Below are 23,338 nucleotides of genomic sequence, written 5' to 3'. Positions count from 1 at the left end.
GCGACAGTTGCCGCGACCGGCGCAGGCGACAGTTTTGTATGGGCGCCTATGTAAAAACGCCTGTGCTAACCACACGAGGCGATGCGCTTTTCAACAGTCGCCTGAAAATGCCTCGCCAGGCTTTTTCAGGCGACTGTTGAAAAGCGCATCGCCTCGTGTGGTTAGCACAGGCGTTTTTACATAGGCGCCCATACAAAACTGTCGCCTGCGCCGGTCGCGGCGACTGTCGCGGCGCTTTGTCGCCGCGACCGCAAACGCGTCGCTATCTCCCCGTGTGGACTAGCCCTTAACGAAGCTGAGTATTAAGTGTTTAACGGTTTAATTCACTGTAATAGACTTAGTAATGTGTGTATTATTTAGGATTGTTTTATGATAGCCATTTTCTTTAGTAAAGCAGTTCACTTGCAATTTCTGAACTTAATAGTGCCCTTAGCACTACACCATGATAATTTATTTCCGACTCGTACAAACCATTACCAACCCCCCTTGGGCTTGTAATGCAACCCTACTGTTGCCTTGTTCCATTGAGAAGTGATGGTTTTTGGGACTTGAAAGTTCCAGGGATTTCAATTCACAGAATCCATCACTTCACAATGGAACACAATAAGGTTGGAGTTGTGACATTAAAGGGAATGGGAAACTGGTCCCTGCGAGCACAGATAGACTAACATGGTTTCTTTTCAACCAGTGGAATCAGGTATGTCTAGGTAAAAAAATACAATTATATTTATCTCTAGAAGTTCAGATAGTTTTATGCACCTTTTCTACAACTGAATGAACTCATGTCAAAAAGGGGAGGAATATCTTTCCTTTAAAATAAATACCGGCTGGCCTGTCAAACACATGACTTATTCATTTGAGGGGAAGATTAATAAGAAGAAATCTGCAAGTAAGCACAGCAAAATTAAGGTCGAGTCACATGCTGCACAATATTAAAAAGAAGACTCTTTTTATCTGCTTGTGGACAATTTCCTTTTTAAGCTGAGTACTTAACTTAGGTTCATCTTAGAGTCATAACAAATACATTATACGTTACTAAAGACATTTAGTTCAGAAAACATTTGCTGTCTATTGGGGCTGCTTGTTGGAGGTAGTGACCTGTTAGTTCAGATTTCTATTGTTAGCCAGAATTTCTCAACATTGACATGAGTGGACCCAGATCTCCTTTGGGCTCCTGTCCCCTCCTTTGACTTTCTAGGCGCAGTTTGAGGAACATCTGCAGTATGCTCAATTCCTGGCCAGATGTGGCATCATAAATGGCTGGGCATGTGGGGTTGCAGTGCGGCCACTGGCAGTTATCAACCAAATGAAAGGGACAGCCGCGGATTACTCCTTTGGGGGCTCTGTTTTCTTGCAGGCTTCTGTCCCAACAATGCAGAGCTTTGGCTAAAGTCACACTTTTCACTTGAAACTCCAGCCAGTTACTGCCAGGACACAGCAGGATATCAAATTAAAAGAAAGCAACTTGGTAAGAGGACATGTAGAGCAATGAAAACAAATAAAACATTGTCCCTATTGATGTCATCAATTTTGGGCAGGGCTGGGCCAACACAGGGGGGCACCCAAGGCTAGCCTCACCTCTCTCTCCGCTCCCCAACTGTGCCCTTTGTTCAGCAACTTCCCTTCTTCTCTCTCTTCCCTCCTGCCACTGCCACCACCTCTTTTTTTAAAGGGGAACTATTGTGAAAGTAAATACAATCAATTAAAAATTCTGTACAGTTTCTGAAATAATCAAGTTTATCTTCACTATTCCTCTCTCAGCATTCTGTCTTCATTCAGGAGTTGGGTGTCAGATGAATGGTCCAATATATCTTATAAGGGGCTCTAGAGAAGACCCTATTAAAATCACCAGAAATCATGTGTCTCTACATGCAGAATTTGTGCAAAATGCAGTTATTTTGATAGATTTTGTTTGTAATGGTTATTTGAGTGAGCTCTAATTTATCTGCTAGGAAAGGAATGCCCCCCTATAAGATATATTGGATCTAACTGTCAATGAATATCTGACACCCAACTGCTGCATGAAGACAGAATGAAGAGAAACAGATGCTGAGAGAGGAATTGTGAATATAAACTTGATTATTTTATAAACAATGCAGACTTTTTAAATTAATTATATTTAGAAAGTTTCTTACTTCAGTATGAGGAAGCTTATATTAAATTTTAATTTTTAGATAGTTCCCCTTTAAGGCTTTCCTATGCCCGAATCAGACAACACACTAACATTTAGAGGCAAACGGTTCATCATACAAATTCATCATCACCAAACACAAGCCCTGAAGAACTCAAGCCAAACACCCCTTTGCTTGTTCCATTATTATTATTATTATTCATAGTTACTATAAATGCTATTGCATGATTAATATGCCCTGAGCACTTTCCACTCCACCATCTGCAATTAAACTGCAACAGAATCACCAATATGGTTTTACAATTTTATTAGCTTCCATATTATTATTGAGGGGATATTAACCCCAAAATTGAATTCTGATGAATAAAAGAAAATGTAATTTTAAGCAACTTTCCAATATGCATTCAGTATACATCTTCATCTGTTTTATAGTTATTTATAAATGGGATTGCTATGGAAAGCAGCATTTGTAAATGCTTTTCTGTACTGCTGGTTCTGTCTTGTGATACAATGTAGTAGAAGGCAGCCTTACAGGATTCTTTAAAGGTCTGCTACATTCTTTCAAAGGTCAGAACCACCAGGGCAGGGAACAGACAGGGAATTTATATTTACTAATAACTTGAAAACCTTTGAAACTTTCTAACCAATGTATATTGGAAAGTTGCTAAGAATTACAACTTCATTCATTATACTAAATGTTGGTTTTACATCCCTTTAAATTTTATTGAAGAGGAAACCACAAGATGCTAAATTTCCTACATGTTGCTGCGCTCCCCACATTGGCCCTACCTGATCACAGTCTATAATTTTGCAAAGGCATGGGCATCAGGTCCCCATTCTGGTGCACAAACAAGATTTTGAGGTGTTACAATGCTTGTCTACAGTGTCCACAAAATGGCTGCTGCCTGCTTGATGTGGTGGTCAATTCCAAGGCTGACTGCAGGCAAGATTTAAATAATTTATATAGTGTAATTGAAGTTTATTTCGCTTAATAAGCACAATAGATTAGAATTTGGAAATATTTATTTGGGTAACAGGTCCCCTTTAAAGCAAGGTTTATCCCCCCCACTACCAAACTGGATTCCACTGTGCATTTTCTTGGTTTTAGTCTCTTAGAGAGCAAGTGGGGATAAAAAAAAAATTTCAGACAACTTTTCCATGCTGGAAAGTACTGTTTCAGTATTGAAATTTAAAAAATTGTGAATTTGGCTATGGTGTTACCCAAAACAATGCTAGTTTAAATTAAATCGGCCCTGTATCATTGTTCTGGAGAATTTTTTTTGAACTCCATTTTAAGTGACTTCTCTATAGTGTATTATCCATGAAGTCGTTAAAACATTGTAATTGTATTTATGTTATACAGGTGTCTTAGGTTCTTCATGTGTGATAACATAACATTTCCTTCATTGATCTTTGTCTTACCTTTTCGTAATGAGTGTGTGGGAGAGGCACGCTGGGGCGAACACAGCCCTGTTAATGCAATTGATAAAGGTAAAATAGAAATTTAAGGCACAGCCTTATAACCAGCAAATTCTACTGACAGAATGAACAATACTGATTACTTAGGGGGAAAAATTAATTCTTCTATATATCACAAACTCTTCATTTTTGCTTGGGTCCCACTTTTCTATCAAATTCTCAACCATTAGCTGAACTCCCAGCATGCCTGCTGAGGATGAGGAAACTGCATTGCCTGCTTGTTGGAGGGCTATACATTATAGCATTAAACTGATGCAATGTGAATGGATAACTAAGCTTTTGCAGATGAAATTAGCAGGCCACATTTGTGCAGAGAAATAAAATCCAATCACATTGATGATTGTGACGTAAAACTAACAGAAGGGGTATGGCGCAATTTCCACAGATTCCTACTTGATCTTTGTTGGATTTATACATGTGTATACAGGTATAACTGGATTTTAGCTTCAGAGAGCAACACCAACTTACATGATTTCTAAACTAAAGTATAAAGGAGGCCATAGACGTGACAATTACGATCTTTCTTGGAAAAGATCTTTCCAAGAAAGATCTCCCGTTTCAAAATTTTCCATCCAGCCCGATTGATGAGCCAACCGATATCCAAGTCTTCTGCCGATATCAGTTGGATCTTTTCCTACCATAAACGCAAATTTGTTTTGTACAATATTATCTGTGCATCTATGGCCAACTTAATGGAGGAGGGCAGTGTGTGAGCAAGGAAGGAGCTCTTCCGAGATGGCTGGGCAGATTCTCTTTATTTGTTTTCCCCAAGACTAACTAGTCCTATGTGTGTAGTTATACTTTAGCAGTATATAAATATGATATTTGCTAATATACTATGTGCCTTAGGGGGCCCAATTATACATTATCAGTAAGGACTAAACAAAGTTGCTGGCACTCTATTGTGAATAAAGGAAAGCATATTTATACACAATGTTTCATGAGTTCAGATTTGAATCTGCCTTCCATCTTCCATGAAGGGCAAAGTCCCATCATGGAAATGAAAAATATCTTATATGTTTTAGCTACAAAATAACTGTCCACTTTTCTATTTTGGGTGGCTCTGATATAGCTCAAAGCAGTCAAGGGAGTCAGGACATTGGCTGAAGGCCAGAGATATGGGACTCAAGTCTTTGAAGTAAAAATAGGCTTATCACTTACGGAACTTCACGGAGCGATTTCTTAAACTCGCGTCCAATGTTCTGAATGCTGTTCCACTGATTCTCCGTCATGGACTGGAATTCTGTCTGGATGTTCTCTATTCTTAGCTGCTCCTGATCATACAGCCACTGCACTACAAATATTGGAGCTACAAAAAAAGGAAGGTGGGATTAATGGCATTATTCCATTAATCTATCAGATTCCCTTACCTGCCCAGGACCCGTATAGAAATGCCTTCCCATTTCTGACATTTATTTTAGGGATGCACCAAACCCACTATTTTGGGATTCGGCTGAATCTTTTGTTAAAGATTTGTCTCAATACCAAATTGAATCCTAATTTGCATATGCAAACAAAGACGAAGAAGGGTAAAAGTAAACTGCACGTGCAGTTAAAATTTTTTTTTACCTGTTTGTGTGATGAAAAGCAATGTCATTTTAAGGATTTGAATTTGGTTTGGCTCGGCAGAAGGATCCGAATCCTGCTGAAAAATGCTGAATACCAAACTGAATCCTGGATTCGGCACATCCCTAATTTATTTAAATTGTAATTAGGGCTTAGAAAGGTTCAACTCTGTCTGATTAAAGTCTATGAAGGGCAATATAGTCCTGACAACTCCTTATCAACTGCTTAGCTCCCAAAGTATAAAAACGACATTATTATTTTCTCTGTCAGGGACACAGGGACCGATGCTCCAGAGGCCGGAAACTTGCAAATTAAAAATTAAGGGGCGTGCCAGAGTAGGCTTAACCCCCCCCACCCACTGAACACTCTAATCAGTTTTTCAAGTGTCCTGCTCCCAGGAGGATGGACACCCATCTCTCTGATGGATTCTTCAGTCAGCAGGCTGAAGCCCGGGATGAGACCTACAACAGGATTACCTGGTGTAAAATGGTTAGCCCCCTACGAGGTGAACAACACCGGGGTCAAATCCTAGCCATCTGGCTATACCGACCACCCAGACGGATTACCTGCACTGCTGAAACCAGGACAGAAGGTCTGGTCGGTGTGAGGGGTAAGTGGCATAAGTGCCTATTGGGCCATGCCTGGGAACCGGTTGTACTGCCGTTTTCCCATACACCCCCCTTGAACTTCCCCCTAGTCATCCCCCCCTCCATTGCGGTCAGCCCCCTCTCGCTGGAATTGCACCCAGAAGCCTCCTCGGAGGATGAGGAAGAAGAGAACGAGGAAAGCAAGGAGAAGGATATTCTTCACGTTGTGGATGCTATTATCAAGGGTGTACTTGATATACTGAACTTGTCACAGAAGCCAAAGAAACAGGAAGAATCCTCTTTCCTTTTTAAGAGGCAACACAAGTCCTCTGTTTGCTTCAAAGATCATGATCAGTTAAGTAGTGGAGTGATGAATGGAGTGCACCTGAACGGAAATTCCAGTCCACAAAGAAATTCACCAGATTGTACCCCTTTCCAAAAGAGTCGGTTGACAAATGGTCTAACCCACCGGCAGTGGACGAGCCAGTGTCCAGGCTTTCCAAGTCCACCACGCTACCTGTCACTGACGCAGCGGCGTTTAAGGACCCTTCAGACAGAAGATCAGAAGGATTCCTGAGAGCAATCTTTTCCTCTGCTGGCTCGACACTTCAACCCTGGTTGGCTTCAGCTTGGGTGTCCAAAGCCATACAAGCTTGGTCAGAATCCCTGGTCAGAGACATCCAAGAGGGCGTTCCTCGGGCCCAGCTAGTAACTACTGCTCAAACTATTGCAGAGGCAGCAAGTTACCTCTGTGACTCCACCTTAGATGCCTCACAACTGACAGCACGCACCTCAGCCTTATCGGTAGCAGCTTGCAGAACTCTGTGGCTCACGAACTGGTCGGCAGACGTCAGTTCAAAGAAAGCCTTAACTCACTCCCATTTAAGGGACAGAGGCTGTTCGGAGAAGAGCTTGAAGAGATAATTTCCCAAGCAACAGGGGGCAAGAGTAACCTCCTCCCTCAAGCCAGAGGTCGGACTACAACGGCGAACAGGCAAGGAAAATTTTTTCGTGGCCAAAGTGGCCGATTTACAAGGTGACACAGCCCATGATGATGTCCCTCGACATCAAGGATGCTTATCTCCACGTTCCAATTTGGCCCCCTCATCATCGCTATCTTCGCTTTGCATTCAAGAACAAACATTACCAATTTGTGGCACTGCCCTTCGGCCTGTCTTCGGCCCCCAGGGTGTTCACCAAGCTAATGGTGGTCTCAGCAGCGACCATGAGATTGCAAGAAATCTCTGTGACGCCCTATCTAGACGATCTGCTACTGAAGGCAGCATAAATGGAAAAGGCCAGGAAAGATCTGGACAAGACTGTCCATCTTCTGCAGGACTTCGGGTGGACCATCAACTGGAAGAAGTCCAACCATCACCCGAATCGTCAGATGACATTCCTGGGGCTAGAGTTCGACACAGAAACTCAGATAGTCCGTCTACCGGGGGAAAACCAGACCAGTATCAAGACTCAGGTTCTATCCCTACTATCCACCAGGACGACCACAGTTCACAGAGCTATGCAGGTGCTAGGAATGATGGTCTAAGCCATGGAGGCAGTCCCGTTTGCACAGATCCACCTACGCCCCCTTCAAGCCAACATCCTATCCTCTTGGAAAGGAGGGTCGTTGTCACTCCCCCTTCGTTTGACAAAGGCGACACGGGAGGATCTCAGATGGTGGCTCGTGCCAAGCAATCTAGCCACGGGCCAGTCCTGGGCCACTCCAGATTGGAAGGTAATTGCCACGGATGCCTGCCTACAAGGCTGGGGGGCGACATGGGAAAATCTGTCAGCCCAAGGCCACTGGTCTCCACCGGAATCCAGACTTCCCATCAATATTCCTGAATTGAGGGCAGTGAAGTTAGCAATCTATCAGTGGACACACCTTCTTCAGGAACAGCCGGTATGCATTCAGAACGACAATGTCACCACAGTAGCGTACATAAATCGCCAAGGAGGGACGCAAGCCAGTTAGCACTGGCGGAGGCCAAGCAGATTCTATACTGGGCAGAGCCCAACTCAGTAAAAATATCGGCCATCCATATTTCAGGACTGTCCAACACAAAAGCAGAGTTCCTCAGCCAGAACCTGTTGGATCCAGGGGAATGGGAATTGCACCCAGAGGCCTTCTACCAACTAGTAAGAACTTGGGGAAAGCCAAGCATAGATCTCATGGCGTCCAGACTAAATCAAAAGGTGCCAAGATTCTTTGCACGCTGCCGAGATGCGCTAGCAGCAGGAGTGGCCATGACTCAGCATTGGCACTTCGACCTCGCATACGTATTTCCTCCGCTACCCATGCTGCCACGAGTCCTCAAGAAGATAAAGAGATCTCCAGCCACCGTGATAGTAGTGGCTCCCTTCTGGCCAGGGAGGACTTGGTTCTCCGATCTCCAGGAAATGTTGCTAGCACATCCAATTGGACTGGAATACAGACCAGATCTCCTTCAGCAAGGGCCAATCCTGCACCACAACCCCGGTCTGTTTGCTTTGACAGGATGGCTGTTGAGGAGTCCGTCTGGCGGAACAAGGGATTAGCAGAGGAAGTCATTCCTACAATGCTCAAGGCACGCAAGTCTTCTTCATCTAAGTCATGGGTGTGGCATGTCTACTCCAACTGGTGCAGAGAAGCTGAATTCCCCTTCACCAACCTCAACATCCCCAAAATTCTGTCATTTCTACAGCAAGGGTTACAACTGGGCCTGAAGCTCAGTTCTCTCAAGGTACAGGTTTCTGCCTTGTCGGTCCTGTTTCAACATAAGTCGGCAAATGAGGAAGCTATACGTACTTTCCTGCAGGGAGTAACTCACATAGCTCCTCCGTTCCGTTCACCAGTGGCAGGGTCGGATCTCAACCTAGTACTGGAAGCACTGCTCGGTCCTTTTGAACCAATGAGCTTGATATCCGATATGTGGCTTACCCAGAAAGTATTATTCCTCATGGCAATTTCCTCAACTAGGAGAGTGTCTGAACTTAGTGCCTTGTCCTGTGAGCCGCCCTTTCTGACCTTTCACAAAGACAAGGCTGTACTTCGCACAGTCCCAACTTTTCTAGCAAAAGTGGTGTCTTCTTTCCACGTGAACCAAGAGATTGTGCCTTCCTTATGTCCGGATCCTAAGAATAGCAAGGAACGTAGAATACACAGTCTGGATGTGGTCAGAGCTTTAAGTTGGTATACTGAACGATCTAAGACATTCAGAAAATCCCAGTCCTTGTTCATTCTCCCCTTGGGTCCACATAGAGGGCAGGCGGCCTCTAAGACGACCATATCCTGGTGGATAAAAGAGACAATCAAGCACGCCTACTCAGCGAAAGGAAGAGCTCCTCCTGAAGTACTTCGGGCCTAATCCACCAGGGCTGTGGGGGCCTCCTGGGCGTGGCGTAACTCTGCCTCCTTAGAGCAGATCTGCAAGGTGGCTACTTGGTCTTCTGTTCATACATTTACCAAATTCTACAACCTTGACACTTTTTCTTCAGCCGAGGCTTCCCTCGGAAGAAAGGTGTTACAATCAGTACTAAAGTAAGTTAGCAGCACAGGTCTAGGCTCACTCCCACCCTGCTGTGTTGCGACTGCTTTGGTAAGTCCCCATCGGTCCCTGTGGGCCCCTAAGACGACAGAGAAAACAGGATTTTTATTACTCACAGTTAAATCTGTTTCACTGTAGTCGAAAGGGGGACACAGGGCTTCCATCAACCTTGACCATTTGGTCACTCGTGAATACTCCCCTGGTTACCAGTTCTGCCAGTTATAATGTTATTAAACACACAAAAACCACCACTAAGAACTCCACTATTGCCCTCCTCCTACATCATTTAGGCCACAATGGAGCCCTGTACTCACTGCTTCCCTATGGTTAAGCTGGCCATAGACGCAAAGAATCCTCGAACGATTGGCCTTCTCCATCTCCAGACCTGCCACTTACCTTTCAGATTAAATCGGGTAGTAAAATAACTCTGGGACTCTCCACACACGGTCCAGATTCGAGGATTCGTAGGATTGGATCTTTGCACCTATGGCCAGCTTAAGACTACCTTGTGCCCATCGGCACAGTAATCCACCCTACACTACCCTGAGTTCTCTTGCACTAGGGGTCTCTGTTAATGACCCCTACAGAATTCCATAGTACAGTAAGGGCCCATTTATTATAGGGACAGAGCATGCACAGCCACCACATGACTACAACCACCAACGTTATCGTTCTAAATACTGTATGGAGTTGCACGCATACAACATATAACAGCTGGGAGACCTGTAACAACCACATCCATTGCTGAAGGCAACAATTGCCTAAAGGTGGCCACTCGTTACAATAATGATCTCTCCTGCAATTATTGGTGTCAGGAAAGATTGTTCATTTTCTCTACAAACATTAAGAATCGTCAGATATGCAGGTAGAAATAATAGAACTCTAACTATATCTGACTATTCAGCAGTAACCCACTGCCAATGTTTGGGCTCCTTTAAAGGTGTCCCATATGCAATTCCCGTCTTGTACGATCGACAAGACGACTGATATCCAAGGCTTTTGCAGATAGCTGTCGCCTCGTCTCCCACCATACACGCCACCCTACCTCTGGCTAAGTTGGTGTTATCAGGCAGGTGACTGTGGATAGTAAGACTTCCAAAAAATGTACACCCTCTTAACTATATTTATGCACCCCATGGTCCCTCAGTAGATTGGGCACTGTCATACATATTTGTGATTATCTTTGTGATTGCTACTTAATGCTTATTATTATAAAGATCTATATCCAATTGCAGCAGAAATAAATGGCTGTTAGAGGGAAAAATAATGTTTTTAGAGTTTACGCCCTAAATACTGAATGTGACTATAGAGCCAGGGTCATTAATGTAGCTTGCAATGGCTTAAAAGCACTGTAGGAATGAATTTAAAATCATTGTTGTGATCCTTCAGCTCATGAGTCATTTAATGGAATAATGAATAGTGCTATTTTAGTCTCTAGTCACCATGAATCATTTTATATATACTTGTACACAAAACTGGGGTACAAGTATGCCTGTCTGCATAGTGCAGGTACAGGATCTCTTAACCAGAATGTTCAGGCCCTGGGGTTTTTGGTATAAGGGGTAATTTGGATCACCACACTTTAAGAGGCACATTTATTAAGGGTCGCATTTCGAATTTATGTGAGTTTTTTTTAAACTCCCATAAACTCCCATGAACATGAAATCGAAATGTATTAAAAAAATTTAATTTTTAAAACTCGGGTGAATAGAATTGACCCAAAAACTCGAACTCAATTCGAATCAAATTCTATTCAAATTTAAAAAACTCAATTCGAGTTTTTTTTTCTCCAGAAAGAAATTGAATGTCAGGAAGGCTGCAAACAACTCAATATTGATCCCTTGACCTCTCCCATTGACTTAAACAGCAATTTGGCAGGTTTTAGGTGGCAAATAGTCAAATTCGTGGCCATAGATGCAAAGATCCGATCGTACGAATCATGGTACGATCGGACTTTCCCATCTCCCGACCCGCCACTAACCATTCAGATCAAAGTCTTACCAGTCAGATTAGTTAAAGAACAGATCAGCAATGTTCTGCCCCTGACAGCAATTGTACGATATCTATGTCCAACCAAAGCTAGTGACAGTCTCCCACTGAAAATCGTACGATCGGCAATACACGCAGAGATATTATCGGCAGCCGACAGAAATGTCGGGACTCTCCACACACGGTTCGAAAATCGTACGAATCCTCGATTCGTACGATCAGATCTTTGCGTCTATGGCCAGCTTAAGTGTAACTGTCCCACAAATCTTCTTCTTTTTCATGTACATGTATATGTAACAGAAGCACTATGTACAGACCTATGGGGCCCAAGCATTTAAGAACGCTTGAGCGTTCGTGCTTGAGCATTTGGGTCCAAAAACTATGCAAGAGTTCCTAAACTCTCGCACGCTTTCTTCCTTCCAACACCTCGGCTTCCTGCGCAGGTTTTTCCAAAAAATAAAAAGCTTGGCACCTAAAACCTGCTGAGCTTTTTCTTTTTTTTTTTTTTTTTGTTGCGAGAAAAATAAACTGCTTGGCAGGAAGTAGAAGCTATTCTACTCTCACGTGGTTTTTGGACACGAATGCTCAAGCATGAACGCTTAAGCATTCTTAAATTGGGCCCTTAGTAAATAAGTCTCACTATTATAGCCTTGGTTAACTTACACTTCATGGATGTGAATAGCCTTGGACCATAGAAACACCTCCATTCATCCCCCTTCTTAAACTGTTGTTTACAGTTCTCTGGCAGGATCCCATTCCAAAGCCTAAATGGAAAGAGACATTAATTAAATCCATACAACATAGCGCAGGTCCTGGCAGTGGAAAAATATATACTGGTGAATTCAAGCATTTCACTGTTAAATTTAACAATGTACGTTTTATATACGGAAAATATAATTAGCTGAATGACAGGAAACATCTGCAAGAGTTTCTAACATGACACTCACTTAAGACCTTTCTTTATAGCTTCAGTCAGCGCACACTTTGAGATATCCAGGCAGTCTGATTGCTTTGAGTGTCTCGAGTCAAGGAACCATCCAGAATCAACCAGGCCTCGAACCTGAACAGATTCAGATGTTGTTTCTTCGACAAGGGCAGCCACTCGGTCAATATTGATGAGCACCCCTGTACCTCCAGCACTGAAAAATAAAGATGATCATCACAGGAGGAGTTGAGATTCGGTTGGAGTCATATTAACCATGACAACTTGAACAACTGCAGAGTTTAGATTAAAGCCACACTATAGATGTATAGAGTACTGGATATTTCAAATTGCAGAACTAAGAACATTTTGTCTATAATACAGTTTTGAGTAGAGTAAATAATGCACATAAAGGATATAACACATTTGTTCTGTAGGGTCACAACCTTCTATATATTTCTGTCATAACAAGAACACGTATATTATCATTTTAAGGCCTACGTCATGGATGTTTGGGAGATAGTAAGGAACCAAGCAGAAATATTGCAATATGTGCAAGTTGCTGGCCAACCAACAAGGCAATGGTCTATGAGCCTGTGAGACAGGCTGGGTCAGAGCAGGCAGCAGACCAATGGAAATCCAAATAAAAGGCCAAGGTAAAAAAAAACAAGGAGTTAGAATATGAGGAACAAGGAGCAGGGCCGCCAGAAGCAGGGCCGCCATCAGGGGGGGACAGGGGGGAGAGTTGTAGGGGGCCCCAAGGGTAAGGGGGGCCCGGCCACGCCACACTTACTTGATTAGCCGGGCCCCCCATCTTTCTGAGAGCTGCTGACTTCGGGAAGGCATCGACGTTTAAGGGGCCCTGGCCACCAATTTTCTTATAATGTGGGGTGGGGCCCTGGCCACCAATTTGGCCACCAATTTTTTTTCTCATGTGGGGTCCTAGTCACCAATATTTTTTAATGGGGGGCACTGGCCACAATTGTTTTTTTATGGGGGGCCCTGACCACCAATACCTTTTTATTTTTTATTAACATGTGGGAACCCTAGCCACCAATATTTTTTTTGTTTTTTTACTGTGTGGTAGGGGGCGGACCTGTGGGTTGGGGAGGGCGGACCTGTAGGTGGGGCTTGCAGTGGGCGCAGCCCAGGGGGCCCAGGAAATTTTGTCGTATGGGGTCCTGCGATTTCTGATGGCGGTCCTGCTCAGAAGACATGCAGTCAGCAACTAAATGATCCAGCACAGGTAATAGGAAAATGCAGGGTTAAAAAGTCCATTAATTGGGCTATTGCCTGCTGCCGGATAGAGGGAAAAGTCATTCATTCTGACCTCAGAACCAAAAGGATGAAACAAACAGAAGCAGTGGGCAGCAAAAGCAGGTTGCTAGTTCTAGACCAGACAGTTCCTGACAGACTTGTTTTCCTTCTAGGCACTATTTCAAGATCAGATATAAGGTGTGTCTGGTACCCTTTAACTCTCAAAAGCATGAGTTCTGGAAAAACAATGCTATAAGGTTGCAGAAGATTCCTCTGGGGGTGCCCAATACAATTGGGACTGCAATGAACTACTGCCACCTTCAGCCTGGTGGAGTCCGACCATACTTTTGATATGCTGGCAGTTTTACCATAGACACAGAGGATAACTAAAGAAAAGTAATTAATGACAAAGAACAAAGTTTGGTGCAACCATTACTCAGAGCATCAACCAAATCAAATGTCAAAACATAATGAGGCTTCTGACAAAGCAGTTCTAGTCCTGCTAGGACACTACCAATAGATGTGTACACCGAGGACAGACATGTTTCATATCCGCTCTATATAAATAAGACATTTAAATGAGCAGTTTAGCAGAATGAATGCTCTCATTATAAATCATTCAAAAGTACAAGAACAAAAGTCAAAATTTCATGAAACTGTCTACAGAATGAGACAGCTATACTGTACTGTTGTACTATATTAATCAATTTACTCATGATGAATAAGGAACATGCAAGGGAATGATGCAATTGCCCTTTTAACCAAAATCCAACACTTTTGTACTCGGTAAATAAAATTCTGCATTTATGAAATGAAAGCATATGCATGTAGGCGGTGTTTATAAGAGTAAATGTGAGAGTACATGATGTATTATTATGTTACTCGGTGTTTACATGCCCAGAAACTAAAGAACGCACCTAGATCCAGCCAGAATAACAGATTTTGCTTGTTTCATGCCCCTTGGCACTAAATCTCGAATCACTTCCTGAATAATCACCGATCCCATGAATGCATATCCTGAAAAGGACACAAAAACAGTTTTCCAACCAACATGGCATGTTCCTAAGGTGAGTAATATCTGTAGTGTTATTAAAAGGAGGAAGTCTGTCCAAGTGACTAACTGGCATCACCATAGTCACACGTTCCTCTGACTGTTAATTTTGTCTTCATAATAATTGGCGGATCCTTTGTGGCTAAAAATTGTAAAAGGCACTAATCCAAAGCAAAACCCACATACAGTGTTCCTTATTCTAATGATCAATTACACATGGATTTTCATAGAAATAAATAACATGAATGATGATAGGTTACATACCATCCTGAGTTTTGGATACATTTCCGCTCCATACATCACTTGAGCAATATGGCACAAACCTAGATAACAAAAATGACACCATTTTATTTATCAGAAAGGAATTGGTGTTACTCTCCTTCTTTACTAGATTATTCTCTATCAACTCCTGGCTAGATGGGGGTGTTGTTATCAAGTGCTCCATGGAGACTGGCTCATCCACATTATCTCTCTGCCTGAATAATATTCTATAAAATATAGACATCTGCAAGTTGCAGTGAAACAATTATGTTCATTAAAACTCAATACATAGGGGCAAATTTATTAAGGTTCTAGTTTTTTTTAACACGAAATGTGAGTATTGGAGTTTTATTTTTTGGTCAAAACTAACATTTTGGGGTTTAAAAAAAAGCTATTGTGTTTTTTTAAAAAAACTTGAATATTCAAGATTTATTATACATTGACCCTGGAAATAGCTTGAATCTGAAAATACAACACCTAAAACCTGTCGACACAGGTTTTGACCTTTGATATTTGACCTTTGATAAATCAGCCCCATAAAGTCCTTTAAGCTAATTTTTCTTATGCCAAATAAAAGAGACAGAATTAGGGATATGCAGAAGATTGTTGTGTGGCTTATTGTGGGGGGAGAAGATTTATAAAAACAGCACCCCTTTTTAAAAGCACAAGGCCTCCACTATGTTCCCACATATATGACTCTGAATGGAAAGAGATGGCACAGCTTAAAGGGATACTGTCATGGGAAACATGTTTTTTTCAAAATGCATCAGATAATGGTGCTGACTGCTGCACTGAAATCCAATTCAAAAGAGCCTACAGATTTTTTTATTTTCAATTTTGAAATCTGACATGGGGCTAGACGTATTGTCAGTTTCCCAGCTGCCCCAGTCATGTGACTTTTGCCTGCACTTTAGGATGGAACTACTTGGCTGGCTGGTAGGCTGTTATTTCTCCTTCTGAATCAGTCTCAGTGGGATTTGGCTTTTTCTATTGAGTGTTGTTTTTAGATCTACCAGGGAGCTGTTATCTTGTGTTAGGGAACTGCTATCTGGTTACCATCCCATTGTTCTGTTGTCAGGCTGCTGCGGAGGAAAGGGAGGGGGTGACTGAAGTTTATCAGAGCACAAGTCACATGACTGGGGGCAGCTGGGAAACTGACAATATGTCTAGCCCCGTCAGATTTCAAAACTGAATATAAAAAAATCAGTTTGCTCTTTTGAAAAATGGATTTCAGTGCAGAATTCTGCTAGAGCAGCACTATTCACTGATGCGTTTTGAAAAAAACTTGTTTTCCCATAACAGTATCCCTTTAAGCAGTGCCATCTCTTTCCATTTAGTATCCCTTTAACTAGTTCAGTGCAGGAATATTCCCTTCCCATAGAGGGAGGTATCTGAGTCCAGTAGCAGGTAAAGGATTTGTCTGGCTGCAAATGTGGGGATGGAGGCAAGCAAGGGCCTTGCTATCATAACATATAGGGTGGGGAGAAGGACAGAAGTAAGGGGAAACATTGTGCTTAGTTACCCATACATAGGACTGTCTAGCATGAATACGGTGCCTATTACTATCACTGAGGCACTGTACTTTACACCTGCTATTGACCAGGGCACCATTTTGTTCTTAGCACCCATGCATGCTTTTTTTTCAAAATGAGAAATCACACACAACTGAAGGCCATGTAAGTGAATGTCCATGTGCTGCAGGTTCTGAGTCCATATTCTAGCAAAGCTGACATTGGTTTAGAGATGACAAAAACTACCCTGGGTGTAGCTGGATGTAACAGTAACATTAATGGATTGGCCTGGCGACACCGAAAGTGATGTTCAACAGTAATGTGTATAGAAGAAATTATTTAGACAATGAAAAGACTTACACTGCATTTACATTCCACCAGTAAGGGTTTTCATCTTGTCTGGGGGATAATATCCCAGTACCTGTCAGAAAAAAAAGTATAATTAAATAAATGTCTAGGCTTGTTAATATATCTAGGACAAAGTGCAAAGCTTAGTACTGTCGTCCTGTTTTTATTGTAAAAAAAAAGGAACACTGGCAGAGAAAAGGTCACTACCACACTGATTTATGCTATAACTAGCATTACCCTGTACCCTAAATGCCAGGATTTATAGAAAAAGCTTGATCCAAAACTTCTAGAACTTCTGACCCAGAAATATTTGGCAACTCCCTGTAGCATCCCCATCTCTGTTCTGGGCATAAAATTGCATGCATTGGATAGCATAGAATATTAAATTATCAGCACTCTTTACCTTTTCTTGTCTGTGGCCAATTAGATGAGCTCATCAGTCGCTTGACATTGTCATATCGGACACCACAGGTCTCTTTGCTGTAGCAACACCACCCTCCTAATGATAACAGAAACAAGAAAATCAATCAACTGAACCTAATCTTTGATACTATGCCAGTTTTATAGGACTACTAACCAAATCTTATTGTATCGGAGTTCTCAGATATCCCTGACACATCCCAAGCATTGAGATTATTGATCAGACAGACAACTGAAATCTGTTGGTAAATTGCAAACACAGGCGGAAGGCTAATGAAGTGGTAGGAGGAGTAGTTCTCCTTGCTGAAATCATGGTTAGAGCTCAGATACGCTTACTTCAGATTTGCAAGCTTTTTTTCTGTGCTACTATCAATTCATTAGGGAGTTACTGATTGCATAAACGGTGGCATAACTAAAGGTTTACAGGTACTGGGGCTAAATTTGCTCTGGAGCCCTACTTTTGCACCAGAACCCCTTTCACCATGCAATGAGCTAACTGCTGCAAGCCCTGCAGCGCTGGATGGGCTTCAGTAGACTCTGGCTGCGGTTAACTTGAAGGCCTCACAGGAGGGGGATTCTGTACACTGGTACAGTCACTCCCCTTCCTGCCTTGGTAGTTAAAGGAACAGTAACATCAAAAAAATTAAAGTGTTTTCAAGTAATACAAATATAATGCAGTGTTGCCCTGCACTGGTAAAACTGTTGTGTTTGCTTCAGAAACACTACTATTGTATATATAAATAAGCTCCTATGTAGCAATGGGGACACTCATTCAAAGGAGAAAAGGCTCAGGTTACATAGCAGATAGGCTCTGTAGATCATAATGGTATTGGCTGCTATTTAAAGCGATACTGACACGTTCTTATAAAAATAAAAGGACTGTTTCAGTATCAAGTAGTTGCTACACCCGGAATATTTTCCCTGAAAGCCCCCCCAGAAAGCCGCCCCATGAACCTGCTTTGACCCGACCCTACGACAATACTAAAATACCTTCTGTACAGTTTCACTGAAGCTGGGCTGGGGGTGGTGCAATCCTTCCATAGGCTAATTACGAATGAAAACAGGACTTCAGCCTATGGAAGGTACGCTCCAACCCAAGCCCAGTGTCATAGAAGCAAGGCAGACGATCCGTGACTAGTGTCAGCGCAAAGGTTCGCGGGGCGGCTTTGAGGGAAAATATTCCGGGTGCAGCAACTACTTGATACTGATACGTTCCTATGATTTTTATAGGAACGTGTCAGTATTGCTTTAACCTGTGTTGTGGTGTTCATACAAATGGCCTGTAGATGTCACTGTGTTCATACTTATACTGTGCATACTTCCTGGTAGCTTAAAAAAACACTGTTATACTCTCCTCATCCTCGGCTACCCAAAACATAAAATGTGTCATATAGCCTTTTTTCAATTTCCGCCATTGCTACACAGCAGCTTCTTTATATGAACTATAGTAGGGTTTCTGAAGCAAACAGATCAGTTTTACCAGTGCAGGGCAACAGTACATGATATTTTCATTACTTTTTTTAACGCAGTCATATCAGTACGAAGTTCCACTGAACTCTAGCCATCAAGCAGATGATGCAGATCTATTTGGAAGGATTGAAAATAATGTTTGATACAAACTGAATTATTTGATTAAAATTCTATGGGAGATGTCCATTGCCTCATTTTGAGCTTTCTGGATAACGGGTTTCCAGATAACAGGCCTTATAATGGTCCAATTTGAAAACTATGTTTGTTGAAAGAAGAGTCTTTATGTGCATGCCTTAATATAAATTTAAAAAAAATAAACTTTTTTTAATGATAAAAACCTGAGCTCCATTGCAATACCTTCCAAAAATATGATCCATCGTTTGCTTCCTTTGGTCTCTCTTAAATAATATCTGTCAAGACATAAAGGGTAGTGTTCAGATGCGTATGCCTGATTTCTAGGACATCGTGGAAATCATTAGAAGTCATCCTCACCCTGCTGTCGTCCCATCATTGCAAGTCACCAAGGTGTTTTTTAGGAAGTGAAGCTTCATGTCTTCTTGTGACTTCTGGTCATAATGGGGGATTAATGTAGGGTCCCGGATCTGGACTATTGAATGTTCTACTGAATGCAGATCAGCAGGGGACATCAATGTGGCACGACTGTCTGTATTTAGATGATGGTTTTTCCTCTTCTGGAAAGGAGTTTTCATATTCACTTTATGGGAACGCTTTGTCTGAGGCCTCACTTCTTTGAGTATCAGCAGAATAGCAAAGATTTCCAAGATCCTCATGTTTCTCTTCCTGCAACAAAAAGGACATTGATATAAAATACATTTCTCCTATTATAACCGATCTGTATGGCAAAAAAAAAAACCCATTAAAAATAACCTCGCTGTTATGTTTTTCAACATAGGTTCTCAGTTTCCACAAATATCTGGTGATATGGAGAAATGAATAATTACATTTGCAACATCTAAATTCATAAATTTCAAGGAATTAAAATCCTTTCCTCTTATGGTTTACCTCATTATTTAGCAGCAGTGTGCTCCACATCCGATATCAATATGCAGAATGCTGAATATTTAAAGTATCTCAATACTCTAGGTTTTGGGATGCTTTAGTTTCAAGCCCCCTTTTGCTTCCACACATTTGGTCAGGCCTCTCTTATCTCATAACTGCAGGACATATTTTATTTCTTTAGTGAATTTCATTTTACACAACATAATAACTATGCCCCCTAGAATAGTCAACCCTTTTTTTGTGCCTGATTTCTGATGACTTCTAAATCTGCTTAGAGCCCACTGAGCATGTGTAGTGCCGCTGACACTCAAAAGATGGACTAACAACATCCATGATGGTGATCTCCTGAGGACAAACTTGAATACTTGAATCATTACTGTTAAAGGGCTGCTGACTCTCTCTGATGGTACAATGAGGGTGGTTTATAAAATACAGCATTTCTATCAGCATTAATTATTAGGATATAGTTCTTTAAATGCCATTTGAGCTATGGTTAAGAGGTTTTTATGGGTAACAAAATGTTAACAAAAATGATTGTTATACCTTTAAAAGACAGAACCTTTAGCAGGCAAGAGTACGAAACACACAAAGTTTGGTAACAGGAGAATAAATTAACAAGACATTTAATTAAGTAGGCATTTTCAAGTAAATGACGTCAAAAATACATGTATGCGTTTGGAATCTGTTATCTGGAAAACTGGTATTCAGAAAGCTCAGAATGACAGGCCAGCCATCTCCCATATTCTAAATAATTCAATTATTTAAAAATGATTTCCTTTTTCTCTGTAATAATAAAACAGTGCCTTGTACTTGATTCCAACTAAGATAAAATGAATCCTTACTGGAAGCAAAACAATCTTATTGGGTTTAATTAAAGTAAATAAATTAAAGAAATACCCCTTATCCAGAAAATCGCAGGTCCTAAGCATTTTGGATAACAGAATGCTATACCTGTATAATGTTAATTCTGAGAAGAGGGATTGACAGGAAGCCTATTTCTAATCTACATTAAAGGAACAGTAACATAAAAAAAAAGAAAAGAAAATATAGTGTAGTGTTGCCCTGCACTGGTAAAACCTCTGTGTTTGCTTCAACAGGTTTTTCTCTCATTAGAAACACTACTATTGTTTATATAAATAAGATGCTGTGTAGCAATGGGGGCAGCCATTCAAAGGAGAAAAGGCTCCGGTTACACAGCAGATAAGTTCTGTAGAACATAACGGTGTTATTTGTTATCCACTATTTAACCTGTGCCATATAGACTTTTCTAATTTCTGCCTTTGCTACACAGCAGCTTGTTTATATGAACTTTAGTAGTGTTCCTGAAGCAAACAGATCAGTTTTACCATGATATTTTCATTACTTTAAAACACTCATTTTTTGGTGTTACTGTTCCTTTAATTCAAACAGACAACCAAAAGCTGAAGATATTAAGCCAATAGCTGGCAATATCAGCCAGTTGTACAAGTGTATTTAGCATGTTTTGGTATATGGCTTGTTTCTGGACAGCATTACCACATATATTTGTTCATACTTTAAAGGGGTGGTTCACATTTAAATGAACTTTTAGTATAATGTAGAGAGTGATATTCTGAGACAATTTGCAATTGGTTTTTATTTTTTATGGTTTTTGAGTTATTCAGCTTATATTTAGCAGCTCTCCAGTTTGCAATCTGGCTGCTAGGGTCCAAATTACCCTAGCAATTGAAAAGATGCTTAGAAATGGCCATTCTATAACATAATAAAAGTTAACTGAAAGGTGAACCACCCCTTTAACATTTCCTGCTTCATTCTTTATTAACAGGCTGTAGGAGCAAAGTCCTGCTCATATTAATAGGAGACTTGCCACCTTAGATTTGCTAATTTGCAGCTCCCACCCATCTCAAAAATATGATGAGCAAGCAATAAATTACAGCCAATGGACAATATCATTCTCCATGTATTAAATAAGCAATTATTTATTTGTTATTTTCTCTAAAAATAAAAAGGCAGTGCCCTATAACTGGTGTTAACTAGTCAAGATTTAATCCAAGGGTGATGGCAGAACAATCCAATGAAGATAAATGTGCTTCAGTAGATTTTAGACGATTACAGAAAAACCCTTATCCAGAAAACTCTAGGTGCCTAGCTTTCTGGGGAAGAGATCCCCTACATGTAAATGTCATTTAGCAATGTTATCAAATAATATCCACAATCAGCACACATCATTCTATACAATGCTGTTATCTTGTTTGATGCAATATAGCACAAGTCAATGTTACCTTTATTCTTCTGGGTGACACCACTGAAGCTTCCAGGAGCACAGGAGACACAACCATCAGAAAGAAGTTCTCCACAGTAAAAGCAAAGCCTTGGCCAGTTAAATGCTGCACATATACACATTTATTTTGGATGGCAGCTGGATGACTCACGGCTCTGTAAAGGGGGATTACAAGCCTAGTTCCTTCCATCCCTGAAATTCAGGACATCTAAAGACATCAAAGAGACGAGCCTGACCACAGCTAAAACCCTTAACACCACGATGGCTGAAAAGCAAGGAAAGTCAGATGAAAGTTTCACAGGATTCCTTAATGACACCCTTTTGTAAACACGTTACTGATCTTCAAAAGGGCTTAAGGCACGCTCCCACTTATAGGTATAAAAGTGCCCCCTTCATATTTAACTTAATCACTTTTAAGCAAAAACACTTTACGTTGAAGATGTTTAGTATGGGAAGTCATCTGACTTGGGTTTATAGCACAATGGGCATTCCAACGGCCTCTTGCCATAGCAGCCAATGATTTACTATCTGGTAGGTTATACAACTGCATAACTAGTTTGAAGTTACAATAACTATAAACGTGAACGGCAGCACGTGATTTTTTAATGGCAGTGTTCTTGTACAGAGAAACCTTGTTATCATCTCTGATGAGCACAACTGCAGTAACCAGGGTAAAAATCTTCTACATATAAAGGTATAATTACAGTGGCGTAACTAGAGATTACTGGGCCCCACAGCAAATAATTTTTCAGGCCCCCAAAATGTTTAGTGATTGACTTGTTTATTTAGAATTGAATATGAATACAATATACTGTATAGTAGCTCCTGGGCCCCCCTGCAGCCGCAGGGTCTGCTTCCTCTGTATTTATGGCCCTGTATTATTATAATTATAATTGCCCAAGCACAGCCGAGAAGCAAAATGCAGCCTATGAAATCTATACTTGAATGGGGCAGGGACTTGAAAGGGAGTCACGTTTGGGACAGCTGCATTGAGAGCTGGTGAATCTCTCCCTTGAAGTTTTTATGATGGGCTTTACGGGATCTTAGCACAATGAAATTAGAAGAATGTATTCTTTGGCAGGATTTGAAACACATACAGCAACATATATGAAGCTCGGGCAAAGCCAAAGGATAGCACCAAGCTTAACGCTACTTTGAAAATATATCCCAAGCTTGTACGAGTATGAATCCTTCTACTGAAGCATGGGATTTTACCCCCTGATTACCTTGCTATTGCATGTACAGTGAAACCTCAATTTTACATCCCCTAATTTTAGGGGTTTTTTTTGGTCCCACCAATATATTATTCATAATTTCCATGGTTTTACATTTTCCCAGATTTTATGTCAATTTTTTCTGGTCCCCTGAAAAATGTAAAATAGGGGTTCTACTGTATTCAAATCATGTGCACGGAGCAACAGTATATTTGAATGAATTGTTTTTCGTATTTCATACGAGTAACCAGAAATAACTGCGTATGTTTTTATCTAGTGCTCCTGTGCATGTTTGTGATATCTTACCTTTAAGGTTCCCAAAATA

The 23,338-nt window shown here is 41.2% G+C and overlaps 1 protein-coding gene across 1 annotated transcript; it reads right to left on the bottom strand.

Moving 5' to 3' along the window:
- Nucleotides 1-263: 263 nt before the first annotated feature.
- Nucleotides 264-22,041, bottom strand: LOC108701542 (palmitoleoyl-protein carboxylesterase notum2-like). Its single transcript, XM_018236338.2, has 12 exons — nucleotides 21,801-22,041; nucleotides 19,012-19,320; nucleotides 18,877-18,929; nucleotides 17,033-17,128; nucleotides 16,642-16,702; nucleotides 14,774-14,832; nucleotides 14,376-14,475; nucleotides 12,227-12,418; nucleotides 11,943-12,043; nucleotides 4,772-4,919; nucleotides 3,554-3,601; nucleotides 264-1,424 (listed from the first exon to the last, which is right to left on the bottom strand). The coding sequence occupies exons 2-12, from the start codon at nucleotides 19,308-19,310 to the stop codon at nucleotides 1,121-1,123; spliced, it is 1,461 nt and encodes a 486-aa protein (XP_018091827.1). The 5' UTR covers nucleotides 19,311-19,320; nucleotides 21,801-22,041; the 3' UTR covers nucleotides 264-1,120.
- Between the last annotated feature and the right edge of the window lie 1,297 nt (nucleotides 22,042-23,338).

This window comes from Xenopus laevis, chromosome 9_10L (genome assembly GCF_017654675.1).
Source record: "Xenopus laevis strain J_2021 chromosome 9_10L, Xenopus_laevis_v10.1, whole genome shotgun sequence".
NCBI classification, from domain to species: Eukaryota; Metazoa; Chordata; class Amphibia; order Anura; family Pipidae; genus Xenopus; species Xenopus laevis.
The sequence above is the reverse complement of the archived record's forward strand: the minus strand, read 5'-3'. Positions and strand labels throughout refer to the sequence as shown.

Coding starts and splice junctions, on each gene's coding strand:
- LOC108701542 (XM_018236338.2), bottom strand. CDS start 19,310: ATGAGGATCTTGGAAATCTTTGCTATTCTGCTGATACTCAAAGAAGTG. Junction 12,044..12,226: donor GCTATAAAGAAAGGTCTTAA/GTGAGTGTCATG, acceptor CTTTCCATTTAG/GCTTTGGAATGGGATCCTGC. Junction 3,602..4,771: donor AAATCGCTCCGTGAAGTTCC/GTAAGTGATAAG, acceptor TTGCATTAACAG/GGCTGTGTTCGCCCCAGCGT.